Consider the following 14,949-nt stretch of genomic DNA (forward strand, 5'->3'; position numbering starts at 1 on the left):
TTTTTTTTTTTTATAAATCTTTTCTTTTTACGAGCTCTGAATTAATAAAAAAAAAAAAAAAAGTGGATATTAATATCAACATCATTCTGAACAGTAGTTTAATGTTTAGTATTTTATTTGAAATAGTATACATCATTTTCTAGATAAATCATACTGTTCATCCAATTTTATATTATTCGTCTAACTATAATGCGACCTTGGTCACGGCCTCTAAAATGAAGTCATCCATGCATATCTCAGAAAATGCTATTGATTAACGCTTGCTAATTATTCGTTCGAGATGTAAAATCATTTTAACACCATCAAAAAGTATCCGCCCATTATTTCTTGTTCGATTTATAATAAAAAAAAAAAAAAGAAGAAGAAGCAAAACTGGAACAGAAAGAAATGTTAAATTTGAACACGCGCGTCAAAATTGAACAATGATCCAATTGTATTTTCGACAACAATGTGTTATTATTTGCTTTTTAACGAAATATGTAAAAGGAGACCGATAAAAAGCGATAAGAAAATATTTCTGGACTTGGAAACATTAATATTATCAAAGTAGCATAGACGCGTCATTTTTTTAAATTAATTTCAGTTATGAATATTTTATTTTTATGTCATAAATATTTTGTGAAGTCCTCTTGCAGTCTTTTTCATATTAAAGCATTAATGAAACTGCTTTCTAGTATTTGTAATTAATTTGAAAAATGCAGAATTATCTTTAAGTACAATTCGTACTCAAACTTCAATGTGTTATCACAATGTGTTTGTATATACAAACAGTGAAATTGCTGCCTGAAGCAGTTTTCGATGCTTCGAAGTATTGATAGTCTCTTTATGATACAGTAACATTCCACAGCTCTCTTCCTTTAAGATATTTTCTATCAGTGATAACATCTTCGCAATTACTAGCTCACTAGAAATAATTTTTTATTTAAAATATTCGAACTAATTGTCAGTGTATTAACAGAAGATGGTGCAGAAAATAATTTCGTTAGTTTATAATATTTTCCTTTGAAAATATGAGGAAAAATTAAGAAAATAGAAACTTTTCATTCTACACGCCCAAGTATTGACTAAAAATTTGTACTAAAAATACTATTTGTACTAAAAATATAGGAATGCTAATTGAAGTTCTTGCACCAAGGGGAAGTCATAATGAAAGAGACAAAAATGTGAATTTATTTACACTATTGCTTGACGAATTTTCATACATTTATGTGAAATACTAAGGTGCAAAAATATACACAACACACATAATGTACATACATATAAAAATAGTCAAATATCCAAAGCAGAATATTTATTACAATGTATAGACAAATCTATCGTTATATTCTTACTAAAGTTATAAGTTTATATTCTAACTAAAGTTATAAGTTTACTTTAGTTATATAAAACTTACTAAAGTAAAGTAAAGTTTAGTTTAGTTATAGTTTACTATAACTAAGTTTACTATATAGTTTACTTTAGTTATATATAAATTTTTAAATATACTTTAGTATTTAGTTATACAAAATTATATTATATAAAATTACTTTTTCAAAATTTTACTTACATAGTTTACTTACATAAAAATCTTTAAATTGGCAGCCTAATTATCACCATTTGTGTATCAACGTTTCGTAGTGGATAGTTCACCTCGTAGCAAAACAATCGACTTCCTTTTGGCCCTTCCTGTTATTCCAAAAAATTCCGGGATGAAATTCGAGGTGTTCAACTCGAGACATTCCACAGCTTCTAGGACCTTTGCCCATTGTTTATAAATAATTGTCGCCGCAGTCGATAAAACGTAACCGCATACATTTGCATTAAAACGAATCCCCCCAGTGACTGACTCATTCATTACAGTCGCACGAATCTAATCGATCTGTCAGTCGAGCGAGGTTGTTCGCTCTGAAAGGGTTGCTGTCTCCTCTCTGTTTCGATCGAATCGATTTGTCGATAAAACAAGAGGAACCAAATTCGAAGATAAAAAGTATAACAGTGAAATTTCCTTGAAGAAAGTTTGTCTAATTGATGATCTCTCTTCAGGCGAAGAGAAGTGTGAAAATATAAATATTTTCATTGAAACATAGACTTGCAGCCTATGTTTCTGAGAGACTTGTTGCATTTCTAATTGGGTTTCTCTTTCATTTAAACGGCATAATGTGGTGGCAGTAGGTGACTGATTTATTGGAGAATTAAAAAAGTGCAATAGTGTAAGAGTGTGAACATTTTTGAAGAATATGTAAAATAGAATGGATAGAAAGTAGATCATCACATCTTGATATTTTTTACACGATTCAAATTTTAATCAATAAAATTTAGGAGAAAAGAACAGAATTAATAAAATTTTTTAAGAATTGTTCCTTACGTTCTTAGAAAGTGAAATCTAGCTAAAAAGAAGACAACTTTGTGATGTGTATCGTCAACATGACAGTCACACACAACAATGGTGAGATTCACAGTTTCAAGACGAATATTATACAGAATTTTTATAGCAGGTGTTATACCTGTTACATCGATAAATGGGCATCATTGATTGTTTCTAAGCAACGCTTTCGTGTATTAAGAATTAAAATTGCGATCGATAGATAAAAAGTTAATACCATAAACTTGTGTCTTTATCATGGTGAAAAGTTAGTTAACAATATTTATGATTTAATTTTATATAATATTACTGTACGAATTAGTGTCAAAAAATATTATCGCTGTTGTTGATAATTGCTATAATATTTTTTTGGTATAGAAAAAACTTGTATTTATATTTCCATAAAAGAACGAGATATTTTTCGAGCTTAAAAACTAAAACTATTCCGGCTAAGAAATCAATTGCGTACAGTGTGTCAAGAATAATGTAATATTCATAAAAGAAAACGTTTCGTCGACCTTCGTCTGAATAGGTTAATAAATTCTAGTTTCAAACTTGATACATTTTTCGCTTTACTCAAAATGTACGAAATTTTACATATTTTCTTCCTTACTTTTTTTCAAATATATGACAATGACAGAAGCGACAAATTGTTCATTATTGAAACTTTGATTCTTTTACACGAATTGTGGAATCTTATTACTTTGATAAGAAAAGAAAAAAGAAAGAAAGAAAATCAGCAGCGAATGAAACGTAAAGTGCTATCTACCGTGAACGCTGCCAAACCTTTGTATAGTTTAGATATTTTCGTGTATTTTTTAGTGTTTACACAGCAGAATCATCAGCTCGATAAAAGCTCGATAAAGATAAAAATCGAACTCATTGATCCTCTGCTCTAATTCGCCAAATGAACACTCGTACTTATGTACACATAAGTACGAGTGATTCATTGAAGATGCAGCAAGAACAAATACAGTTATTACCTGTTTCCGGTATTTCGCCACATCATAAGTTTGTTAACTTTTCCAGTCTGAGTTGTATAAAACTGAAGGAAGAAAAATCTGTAATGAAACAATGCACTTATTACTTCGCAATTTCAGCGTATAATATATAGTTATATACAACCGTATACACTTATAATTTTTATAAACAACAGAGAATAAAAGAGCAGATATAATATAACAATGTCGTAATTCCTTTGTTTTAAGGAATCCTTCAATTTTAAGTCACACGTTCAATATTTTAAAGTTTCCGTATGAAGATTTAATTTCAAACAGAAAATGTTTGAACTACAAATAATTCTTCTGATAATATACAATAATTTATATGTAACATACAAAATTGTATATTATATATAACTTTTAAAATGTGTAACGAATTGAAAGACACTTACGAATAAATGGAAATATGCGTATAATACGTATAACATTATTTAAATTTGATGTTGCAATGTTATAGTTTTTCATATAAAAAAAAAAAAAAAAAAAAACGATGTAAAAGAAAATAATATAACGGAGTCATAGTTCCTTTGTGTTAAAAGGCCAATTGTACTTTACTGCCGATATAATCTCTGCAACGTAATTGCCCGCCGTACTTTCAAATATTTCAAAACAAGGAAATTAGAAATTTTAATTCAGGTTTTGCAACCGTGACCCCTACAAGTATCGAGTTTCTTGTATGTTTTGTTACAGGCGACAGCTCACGATGCGCTCGCACCGAGCCTGAAAGGGCACGACAAAAGGTTCGGGAGGGTGTACGGAATCGAATTTACTCCAGGACCATAATCCTGCCGGTAATGGCGCAGAACTCGTCGAGAAAGTACGCGATCCTTCAAAACTCGGAAGATATGTCTCGAGTTCCTTTTATGATCAAGCAGAACACGACGAAATCCTCCATTTATAACATGGTGATTCTCGAGGTAAAGAAAAGAAAGAAATATTGCAAAGGAAAGAAAAGAAATCGGAAATACTTGCATTTTTATTTTACGATTACTTGTATTCTGTAAGAGATCAATATTTTATAGTTACTGCATATTTTTTACTTTGTTTCTGTTTACTTTAATCAATGTTTTGTCGGTGATTTACATTTTTTATTTTTGTATCTCTTATTTTCTTATATATATGTGTGTGTGTGTGTGTGTGTTTCTTAGATTTAAATATAAAATTAATATATAGTATATTTATATATTAATTTAATCATATTATTTATATTAATATATATATTATAATATAATATATTTCCAGTTTAGGTTTAAATATAAAATTTTATATTGAATACAGATAGAAAGATAAATATTTCGCTTGAATGCTGCATATATGTACGTATGTAATATGCGTTGACATTTGTTAATTAAAGAAGTAAATACTGAGAAAGTTCCCTAAATAATTATCTCTTTAAATTATTGCTGAACTTCGTAATTTGTCTAAGAGTCCACCTTTTTAATCTCTTTACGAATAATTATGTATATAAGTAATATTTAACATTGAGCTTTCGTGTAATTTCATATTTTTGTGAAAGTAAAGTTTTGAAATCATAAATACGTACAAATTCATACATACAGTTTAGTCAGTATATTTAGGAAACTCAGCGTATATGCAAGTATCAAGTGAGAAAATGGTTTTCTTAATCTCTGTATTATGTGTACTGTGCACAGGCTGGTTTACCTGGAGACACGTGGAGGTACTGCGTAGAAAGGGAACAACTGGCTGAAAGGTCGGAATGGTTTCGTGCGATGCTCGTCGGTCCTTTAGCACCTGCGCCAAGCAATCCTCCACCCGTGCTGAAACTGCAACACATAGAGAAAAGAGCTTTCGATTATTTGCTCAGGTAAATACAGAATCCATAATATATCAATATTGAAAAATCAGACGAAGATACAATCTGTTCAGCTACAATGCTGTACAATTCTCGATCGATCACATCTTTCATCAAGTAATTTCGATATCCCTGAGGATCAAGCGTTGTTAAAAAAAAAAAAGTCACAGTGCCATTATGGCAACATCTCTGTACACACTGACGATAATTGGTACCATCGCTTATTTCTGGATTCTTATTTTAATTACGCTTCCGTTGATGATCTGTTGCAAACAAAGAATGACGAGACCTCGATGTCCGAGGAAAAAATGTTGTGGATGTAAATTTCCGAAGAAATGAAGCTTGTTAAATCCAAATCAGATGAAATAACAATTTTCTAAACAAGAACAAGAGCAAGGAATCTCTCATCTAACAATAGCACCAAAAAGATAGAAATTAGGAAAACTTAAAGAAATTTAATGTCCTGCAATTTGTTTTTCAATAGAAGAAGAGAGGGAAATGATACATAGTTGAACGAGCGCAGCTAAAAAGTATGGTTAATAATTCAGGCAACTGTTTCCTTCCTTTTTTTTTTTTTTTTTTTTTTTTTTACATCGATTTGAAGTTTGTTTGACCATTTTTGTGCAGATACGTTCTCGAAGAGCGGATCAATTTTCAATCTGTGACCACAGCTCGTGCAACACTTGACGCGGCTCATCAGTATCTCTGTCCAGAATTGGCAAGGTACGCCGTTGAATACCTCGAAAGCAATTTAAATTCGAACACCGTGCTTGAAATCTACCAGGGCCTCAATCTTTACGCAGACTGTGTAACATATACTTTCAACTCACCCACGGCTCCTCCGGCTCCTGGTGACGATGCTGGTGAAATAGGTATTGTCATTTTCAGAATTCAGAAATTCGTCGTTAATTTTATTAATTGAACATCGTTCTAATGTTAAAATCTTTCAAAAGAGTGATTTTTAAAAGATAGCTTCTCGAGTGAATCCTTCAAAATCCTACGAAATATACTCGCTGAAAGTCATTGCCATTAGTCGAAGAGTAAGATATCACACCCACCAAAATAGCCTTATAGCACTCCTTAATCAACTTGTTGCCAAAAAATTCCACGAAACACTTTATTAATTACTAGATTCCCAACAAGTTCTCCAACAAAATTTTGCAATATATCGGCCTATATTGCAAATATCCAATTTAATCCAATATTTATTAAACACCAAATTTCTGCTCCCTCCAGGATTAGAACGTTTGATTAAAGTTCGTTGAAATCTTAGCCGCAGCCTGCACGCGACTTCTCCTGAGTTGTCTGGACGTGATCGACTCGGAACCGGAGGCGGTTTTCAGCCAGGAATTCTTTGAGGAGTTAAGCTGCGCCGAGGTGGAAGAACTGGCGTGTCGTGACACTCTGAGATTGAACAACGAGTCGATATTGTTCCACGCGTTGAACAGGTGGGCCGCGTCCAAATGCAGAAGACACGGACTCGAGCCATCAGCCAGCAACAAGAGATCCGCACTTTCGGACGATGTCTGGTATAGTGTTCGATATTCCCTTATGTCTGATAAAGAGTTCATCGAGGGCCCTATGGCGAGTGGAATCCTATCTAGCGAGGAGTCGGCTTACATCGTTGCTAGAATTCTGGGCCATCAGAAAGGAAAGGAGGTATGGTAACTCTTTTTCATTTAATTAGAGGGTGTCTCGAGCTATGCCATAATATAAGTGCAATGTAGCAATGTGCAATGAAAATTAGTGTTGCAGTAGAAGCTTTTGCAATTAAGATCACTGCGTTTTTAAATATTGGAAACTGTAGTTTCCATTTGTCTTGAATTTACTGAAAGATAATAATTAGAACAGTGAGAGGATACCAGAGTCAATGAAGAACATTTTTGGCATAGCCCTCCCTTTCAATTGTAAATTTTGATGAACATTTTTATATAACTTTGTGCAGATCAATGTTTTATATAATATAACTGTATTCAACAAAGAATAATTAATATTTCTTGCACTTACAGTTGTATATACTTGCTTCTTCTTATGCTCAATTTACTGTCGATTTCCCTCAATTGGATAAGAACTGTATTGCTCGAAGTGAAAGTAAAGTGTCTTCGTCTTCTTTATCAGGTGTTAGTACTTATCTTATTGCTGAAAACGATATCTATAATCGCTATCAGACAGTACACCTTTATCTGTCCATGGTTTACTGATTCAACAGCGCGACCAAATCCCATCTATACCAGATTCATCTATACAATCGTCCATTTTAGTTTTCGGTTATCTTTTGTATGGTGTACTGTCCCAAATGTGATTTTACTTTAATACTTTCTCATCTTTTCGTGTAATGTTCAATGTTGAAGAAGATGAAATAACAATTTTCGTATTTTGCCAAGTTGAATAAAAACAAATGGTTTGGTTTATTTTTGTGACACGTTAACGCGTTTATACATAAAGTGCGACATGACAATTAAAAAATATAGAGTAAGCAATAAACTTGAAGATACGAAATTTAATGGGAGATATAACAGGCGTAGAAGAACGGTAAAGAGATTTATATTTTACAAATTTTGCACAATGATTTCAAAACGCACAATTAATATTCTTGAAACCTAAATATGAGTTTCAGAAATTATTTTTGATCAATTATTATCAGATGAAATAACAAACGTATCTAGTATGAAAATTCAAATTCATTTTCAAGTGTATGTACATACAGTAGTTTATTATCAATGAAAAATCGATTAATTTTTTGTTAAAATTTCTATATCTTGAATCTGTCTGGAACTAAAGTTCAATTAAAAATCGAAAGATGATTGTATTCTCTATCCATAGGATTGTAGTTCGGTGAATGGACCATTTCCTAGACTAACCAATAATCCAAGGATCGATGTGAGAATGTACGAGGAGCAAAATTGCAAAATGTCGAAATCGGAAAAGAAAGAGTGCCAGGACAATCGGAAGAATAGTAGAAAAGAATGTGTAAATCAGGGACAGAGGACTTGCGCGAGAATCGGTAACTATCTCGTGCGAGTTCTCGCCTGTATTTTCGACTGAACTGAAATCCCATTCAGTATGGAACCAGGACGAAGAGGAGCTGAGGAAATCGGCAGATTCTTAAATTTCCCACCGAGAACTAGTTTCTTTCCTATCGTTTCCCGAGTCTTTGTATAACATCATTGCGTGAAATTTCTCGCGTCTCGATTTTTGTATTAATTTAGGCACTAAGGATGAAAGCGTTTTGCATTGAGCCGACATTAACACTCGCCTGTTACACTGCTGAAAAATATCAAAGTTTGCCCTGATTAGATCTCTTTTCGTTTTCGTGATGCATTTTCCTTTTTTATTTTATTTCACAAATAACGGGTACTGTACGATGGCAAGAATGCTGAAAGAGGCTGAAGTTTAATTATACAATGTTTGTTAATATCCTTTTTTTTTTTTTGCTAGTTTGTAGAAACTTTTAAATATGACGTTCCTCTCTGCGAAGAGATACTTTCCTAGAATATAGAAAAATGGATTTTAAACGATTCAGATATTTTTCGATTTTAATTAATCATTTTGAGATGTTTTCACATTTTTACAGAGATATTTACTTGTTATACATTGCCAGTTTTTTAATCATGAAAAAATATTATGATGAGATTTGTTCGTCGTTTGAATATTTTTATTATTTATTGCCTGATTTTTTAAACCATTACGTTATCATCTTTCTTTTTTAACAAGTATTTGCAAATCTTTTAGCAAATTTTTAAAGATAATCGACATGAAGTCAGAAAAGAAACTTAACTTGGAACTTCTAAAAAATGGTTTTGGCAAGTAGCATTCGAATGAAGTCGATCAGTTTCAAGAAAATTCGAAGAATGACTTTTCGTATTGTATATAAGTATTGTACCTTGAAATGCGTATCATTTACAGGGACTGAACGATATGATAACGTCAAAAAAATGACATCTTTTAGACTTTGTTGTTTTTAATGCAAAATTCTATACATTCTTTACGAATAAGTTATCCAAAAACATTTGAAAAGTATTTGTAATTCTATTACAACGAAGACTAAAAATTCCATATAGATTGGACTATTATGTTTGCCATTATTTTTTATTCAGTTGTGTAGTAATTCGCAAAAATAGCAGTCAGCCTGTTTGGAATTTTTAGTTTTTTATCGTCACTATTACCTGTACTCTGTTATATGTTCATTGTGTTCATAATTGCTGTTCAGAATATATAGCTTATAATTATGAGTTAGAGAGTGAAATCATGGCTGGTCCGTGTGAATGTGTGACGTCCAATAACGCAAACTTCGTTTTCTTTTTATACCAAATTTTCGAATTGTCATGAACGATAACACTGCGATGCATTTTTTTCACGATCGTCGTTACTTTCGAGATTTCATACATTTCTCAAACCTCGAACGTCCATGTGAATCGTTACGCGATTTAAAATCGACAGCTTCGAATTATTCATTTATCAACGAATAAATTTTGAGCTTAATTAAAGAACGAATCTGGTTTAAATGTAGACACTCGGTTAACTTTTTTTCCTCTGCAAAATATCGATTCCTTTTATTCTGAACTCTAATAATAGAGATTAATTACGAAAATGAAGTTTCAAATCAGTCTTATAAATCAATATTCTAATTGATATAATTACACCGAGTGTCCATATTTAAACTGTATATAGTATACAATTGTTAACATCGAATTTTATATAATGAACACAATAACGTGTCGTTGTATCTGACACCAGAAATTGTAGTGACATAATTTGAAACGACAGTCATCGTTTTCATATTAATTGTCACATTCGTTTAGTACGTTTTGCGAGCTAATGTCATAAATACGGCCACGTAGGCGTGTTCTATCGTTACCAATTATATGTTAGTCATTAAATCTCGTGTTGCTATTTGATCGGTTAAATTTTATTCGCCATGACTCGTTATGCTCAGATTACGTTAAGATCGAATGTTACTCTAACAAGTTATTGAGTCTATTGTGTGTTGATGATTATTTAGAAATCGATTGAATATTGCAACTTGATTATTTGTTTGAATTGATTGCATCAAATCGGTTGTTGAAACAGGTAAATTCATTTCGAGCCATTGTTTGTAGCTGCTTCTTTGATTGTACGTATGGTGTAAAAATCAGTTCGTTTTGTACATTTTTCACGTGAATCATTATGTATCTGCGAACCAAAAACGTATTGGAAATTGAAAATAAAGCTTGCAAGTGTAATGATGAACTGTAATGAAAATAAAAATTACATAAAAATCATGCAATTTATTAGTTAAATTGTTCAAGAATATGAAACGTAATAAATTTTTCATTTTTTTTTTAATGTTTTCTATTTTTTTAAAGCCAAAAGTGCCATATACTAGTCTTTAAAAATAATTTCATTTCAAGCCACATGTAGAATACACACAAATAAAATTTATTGCAAAACTAATTTTATAAACACTTTACTATTAAATAATTATGTCATGTTTTTTATTTTATTTGTATTATGTCTTACATTTTTGAAATGAGTATAAATTGTACTGTTCATTATTTTAAAAGTCAAATACGATATATTTGTAGCGACATATATTGAGTATGCGATCTTAACCTCGATAGCTACTTTCGAGATAAAATGGCGACGTACATACGACGCAGTTTAACGTCAATATTTTTACGTTCTTTAAATGTTTAAGTATTAATAAATTAATAAAGTGACAATAGGTAACTTCAAAAATTTATTAAAATCCCAGATACCTTGAACGTTATTTAAATAAATAACTACTGAGCATTTTAACCTATTTTAATGCATGGTATATTATAGGTTATATTTTTGTCTGTATTACCCATACTTTGACGTTTTCATAAAACATAAACAAATATAAAGAAACGTTAAAATGCATACAACAACAGATTTTGTTTTACATGGTGGTAATGCAGAATTTGCAAACAGACAGAAATTGTTGTTTGACAAACTGTCAGATGCAGAGCAAGAATGTAATAAGAATAAAATGGTTGTTGAATCTACAGAATCTGCAATAGATGTTGACAGTGACTCAAACTATTCTCAAATCTTAAGAGCTGGCCGTAAAAGTCAAACGAGAAGATTTCGTGGTAAGGAGAGTATTTTCAAACGGCCAGAAGGTCCAGCACCACGGGCTTTGAGCAGAAATATACCAGATTTTCATAAGAATCCTCATAAATGGAAAAAATATAGTTTAGATGATGTATCCAATGATGATATGACAGAAGAAAGTAATACAAGGGCTGCATTATCATTTCTGAAGGAATTGAAAGCAAGAAAATCAGTGGAAAAAATACAAGAATCAGAGAAAATGGATGTAGACGAGTCTGGTTCTGGAAGAAGGAGTCAAGCAAAAATAACGTTCAAATCTAAGAAACAGAAAACATCTGCTGAAGATGTTGAATTTAAGAAACCAGAAAACAATGCAGACAAAACAGGCAATACGCCAGTTATTATTGAAACTGATGACAAGCCAGTCTTTAGAAGTAGCAAAATTATCATGCCAGAATATGTTGTTGGCCAAAAGAAGAAGAAAAAGGTTAAGAGAGACATTCATCCTATGAAAGTAGACAGAGCTAAACAACTTAAACTGGATCACTTGGAAGAACCTGATGAAGAGGAAAATTGAAAATTGAGAATTTATTACTATTGTAAATGTAACTGCTTTCCAAGTTTTCTCTATAATATGAATATTTGATTTTCACCGATGTATGTATTTTGAATATAGCGGCAATAAATACACTGTACGTATTTCTTCATACGTATTTCTTTAGGTATGAAACATCTCGAGTTTTTATAAGCTTTGTACTTTTCCCGTGTCACAATAATCGGAATCGATTTTGAAAAAATTGAAACAATGCCGCTCTGGCGGGCTCTTCCGGGAATGATCCGCGACTGCGCATAATACACCGCGTGTTATGACTATTTCCTGTCGACTTAGTCGCAAGCTATTTAAAAGTCGCAAGTCAGAGTTTGTTTTTGATTTTTCACGCGTACGATGCCGATCAGTGCAAAAAATACAAGCTATTGAACTTCGGTAAGTTACGTAATACATCTTTGAAAGATTACGCGCGAGATAGAATATCTACGAGTAATTTGTTTATACAATTGGAGGGGGGGGGGGGCGAAGAAACCTCATAACCTGTACGCATACTACATCGTCACCGATTCAAAATGGCGTGTTGAACCAGTGAACGAAAAAACGTAGATAAAATTTGTGTTTCGTGGTGCTAAATTCGTCGTTCGTGTTTCTATATGTGGTGAATTTGATATTCTTCGCTAACGGGGCAAGAATTATAAAAAGATTATGACACAGTTCCCGTGTGTGACAGTCTAGGAAGTCTGTTAGTATATTCGTAATTGAGGTACGGAATTAATAATGCAGGAAATCGTCCTAGCAGCCTTCTCCGTGTTATCGAGTCTTCTCATAGTATTTGGCCTGGTGCTGCTGGGTAAGAACGACAAATAGTAACGTTCCGTTATTGCTGCGCGGTATGCAGATCATTTCGAAACATTGTTATCTGGCCTGTCGTATAGTACCAATGTTGAAGGTATAGTAGGAGAGTCTGACTACATATTTAACCTTTTTCGTCACGTGTATGCGCAATCGCGACGGCTATTCTAGGTTTCGTACTGTTAAGATCTATTTTGTTTTGTATCTTTCTCCTATAATCAACTGTGTACTATCAACAAGCTATACTTGCATTACATATTATTTATTTTGTCAATTATATGCTCATCACGCTACTTGTGTATTTTATTTCGATATCGCGCTGAGAAATAATAATTTAAAGAAATATGTATACATTGAAAATATATATAGTTTATGTGTTTGATAGAAATTTTAATATAGTGTTTGATTTGAATGGGATCTTTTTTCCTTATAGGCATGTTTTGTCTTTTTTTTTAGGTTGGTATTTAGTTTGGAAGTTTTTCCTTTCAAGGTTCAGGTTTGTTCGAGAACTGTTGGGTGGAATGAGTGAATCTTCGCCTGTAAATGATTTAAAGAATGGTAGATCTCGTATGAAAAGAATTCGCAAAGAAGACTAAGGAGACACGTTTGTACAGTTAACGAACAACACATCAGAAGAAGAAAATTGAACAAAACGAAATTTTCTTTTATTCGTATAACTGTAATATTTCAATTCGTCGAAATGTCTATAAACATACGCTGTGCTACTACGGATGATTTATTGAATATACAGCATTGCAATCTGCAATGTTTACCAGAGAATTATCAAATGAAATATTATTTGTACCATGCTCTTTCTTGGCCACAATTGAGTTATGTGGCAGAAGATGAAAAGGGCAGGATAGTGGGTTATGTCCTTGCCAAAATGGAAGAAGATTGTGAAGATAATCCACATGGGCATATTACCAGTTTGGCAGTAAAAAGATCACACAGAAGACTTGGTATTGCACAGAAGCTTATGAACCAAGCTTCCAGAGCAATGGTTGAATGTTTTGGTGCAAAATATGTTTCTCTGCATGTTCGTAGAAGTAACCGAGCAGCTTTGAATTTATATACAAGCAGTTTGCAATTTGAAGTATCAGAAGTCGAGCCAAAATATTATGCAGATGGAGAAGATGCTTATGCTATGAAACGAGACCTTAGCAGCTTTTATTTGGAAAAAAATGCAACAAAAGAGAAAACAAACAAAGATGGTAATACGCACATACATACTGGCAGATGCTGTGATCGTTCATAGTCAGTTGGGGATGTTTACTTATAATTAGCAATTCATTTCGTGCGTCATTAATTCCATACTGTTTGGATTTGAATCACTATTATACATATGAATATGTATTTTTCATAAATAAATTTTAATGAAAAGTGCATAAAATAATTATGAGTCAAACATCATGGCTTGAATGTATATATATATTAAAATTTTGCAAATAGGATATTTGTGTTCATTCAAGCCTTACCTGAGACATATGAAGCGTTTTATATACCACTACAAAAGGGGTGTACTTGTTAATAATTATACAGCGAGTAGGAGAGAGACTTCTAAACTACTGTATGTACTTCAATGCAAATTGAGTTGAAAAGTTTCTACCAAATGTATCATTGCGTGTAGCTAATTGATATACTGTGTTATTCAAGTCCTATGAATCTTAATACAATAAAGACGATAAGCAGAGGGCGAGGAAAGTTTTGTCACTTTTTACCTGTGTATTCAATTCATCTTTATTGAACCATTGAAACTATAATATACAAGTAACGCGCCAGTATACAAAATTATCACCCAGATTTCACCAAGCAAATCAAGTGCAAGATGATACCAACTTTTTAAAGGAAAACAGTTTCTCAACGCTTACTCGTGGTTCGATCTTTACATCTGCGTTACGTGAATTATTTTAATTGTCCATTCTGTTTCTAAATACTTTATGCACTTTCACGAGTACGATCCGATGCTTAAAAATTAAACTTTGACCATTGCACAATTTTTAAATATTTCGTTCTTTGCTTTGTCACTGCTGCGTTGGTACATTATTGTGTATACATTGTAATAGGAATAATTATAATATACATATATATGTATATATATATAAATATACTTATGTACACGTTAAATGTTCTTAAAATTAACACAATTGATTCAGATTCAGTCAAAGGACATGCTAGTCTGAAAGTCATACATCAATTAATCTTTCAGTTTCGTAATCGATCGATGCACGTTTTAAATTTAACACAACGATAATCAATGAATCATCGATATTCCAAATCTAATCGGAAGTATTTGCTGACAAGAAACTCCACCGATAAATTCTTTCATAGTCTTTTG

The 14,949-nt window shown here is 32.1% G+C and overlaps 3 protein-coding genes and 1 long non-coding RNA gene across 8 annotated transcripts in view; 3 read left to right on the forward strand and 1 right to left on the reverse strand.

The window, feature by feature from the left end:
* Positions 1-7,450, reverse strand: part of LOC122527909 — a 21,169-nt gene extending 13,719 nt beyond the window's left edge. Inside the window, exons 1-3 of the long non-coding RNA XR_006306450.1 lie at positions 7,163-7,450; positions 5,005-5,126; positions 3,325-3,402 (exon numbers count right to left, since the gene is read on the reverse strand). This is a non-coding gene — a long non-coding RNA (uncharacterized LOC122527909). The remainder of the gene's footprint in view (positions 1-3,324; positions 3,403-5,004; positions 5,127-7,162) is intronic.
* LOC122527906 (BTB/POZ domain-containing protein 6-B) overlaps positions 1-10,421 on the forward strand; it is a 28,827-nt gene extending 18,406 nt beyond the window's left edge. For 2 of the 3 annotated variants that reach the window (XM_043652485.1, XM_043652484.1), the window contains exons 2-6: positions 4,033-4,259; positions 4,995-5,167; positions 5,783-6,027; positions 6,429-6,814; positions 7,979-10,421. In XM_043652485.1, coding sequence (XP_043508420.1) covers positions 4,033-4,259; positions 4,995-5,167; positions 5,783-6,027; positions 6,429-6,814; positions 7,979-8,200 — 1,253 coding nt within the window. In that variant the 3' untranslated portion in view covers positions 8,201-10,421. Of the gene's footprint in view, positions 1-1,857; positions 2,426-4,032; positions 4,260-4,994; positions 5,168-5,782; positions 6,028-6,428; positions 6,815-7,978 lie in introns of those variants that run through there. The other variant, XM_043652486.1, reaches the window with a different exon arrangement.
* Positions 10,422-10,757: 336 nt separating this feature from the next.
* LOC122527907 (protein TSSC4) lies at positions 10,758-11,927 on the forward strand. The gene is made up of 2 exons (XM_043652487.1): positions 10,758-10,860; positions 10,961-11,927. The coding sequence occupies exon 2, from the start codon at positions 11,034-11,036 to the stop codon at positions 11,787-11,789; it is 756 nt and encodes a 251-aa protein (XP_043508422.1). The 5' UTR covers positions 10,758-10,860; positions 10,961-11,033; the 3' UTR covers positions 11,790-11,927.
* Positions 11,928-12,041: 114 nt separating this feature from the next.
* Positions 12,042-14,310, forward strand: LOC122527908 (N-alpha-acetyltransferase 11). 3 transcript variants are annotated; one of them, XM_043652490.1, is made up of 2 exons: positions 12,042-12,197; positions 13,071-14,310. In XM_043652490.1, the coding sequence occupies exon 2, from the start codon at positions 13,315-13,317 to the stop codon at positions 13,867-13,869; it is 555 nt and encodes a 184-aa protein (XP_043508425.1). In that variant the 5' UTR covers positions 12,042-12,197; positions 13,071-13,314; the 3' UTR covers positions 13,870-14,310. The 3 variants fall into 3 exon arrangements, with proteins under 3 accessions (XP_043508425.1, XP_043508424.1, XP_043508426.1); XM_043652489.1 differs by lacking the exon at positions 12,042-12,197 and adding an exon at positions 12,283-12,612; XM_043652491.1 differs by lacking the exon at positions 12,042-12,197 and adding an exon at positions 12,577-12,711.
* Positions 14,311-14,949: the final 639 nt, after the last annotated feature.

Source organism: Frieseomelitta varia, unplaced genomic scaffold (genome assembly GCF_011392965.1).
Source record: "Frieseomelitta varia isolate USP_RPSP 00005682 unplaced genomic scaffold, Fvar_1.2 scaffold_238, whole genome shotgun sequence".
In the NCBI taxonomy this organism is placed as follows: Eukaryota; Metazoa; Arthropoda; class Insecta; order Hymenoptera; family Apidae; genus Frieseomelitta; species Frieseomelitta varia.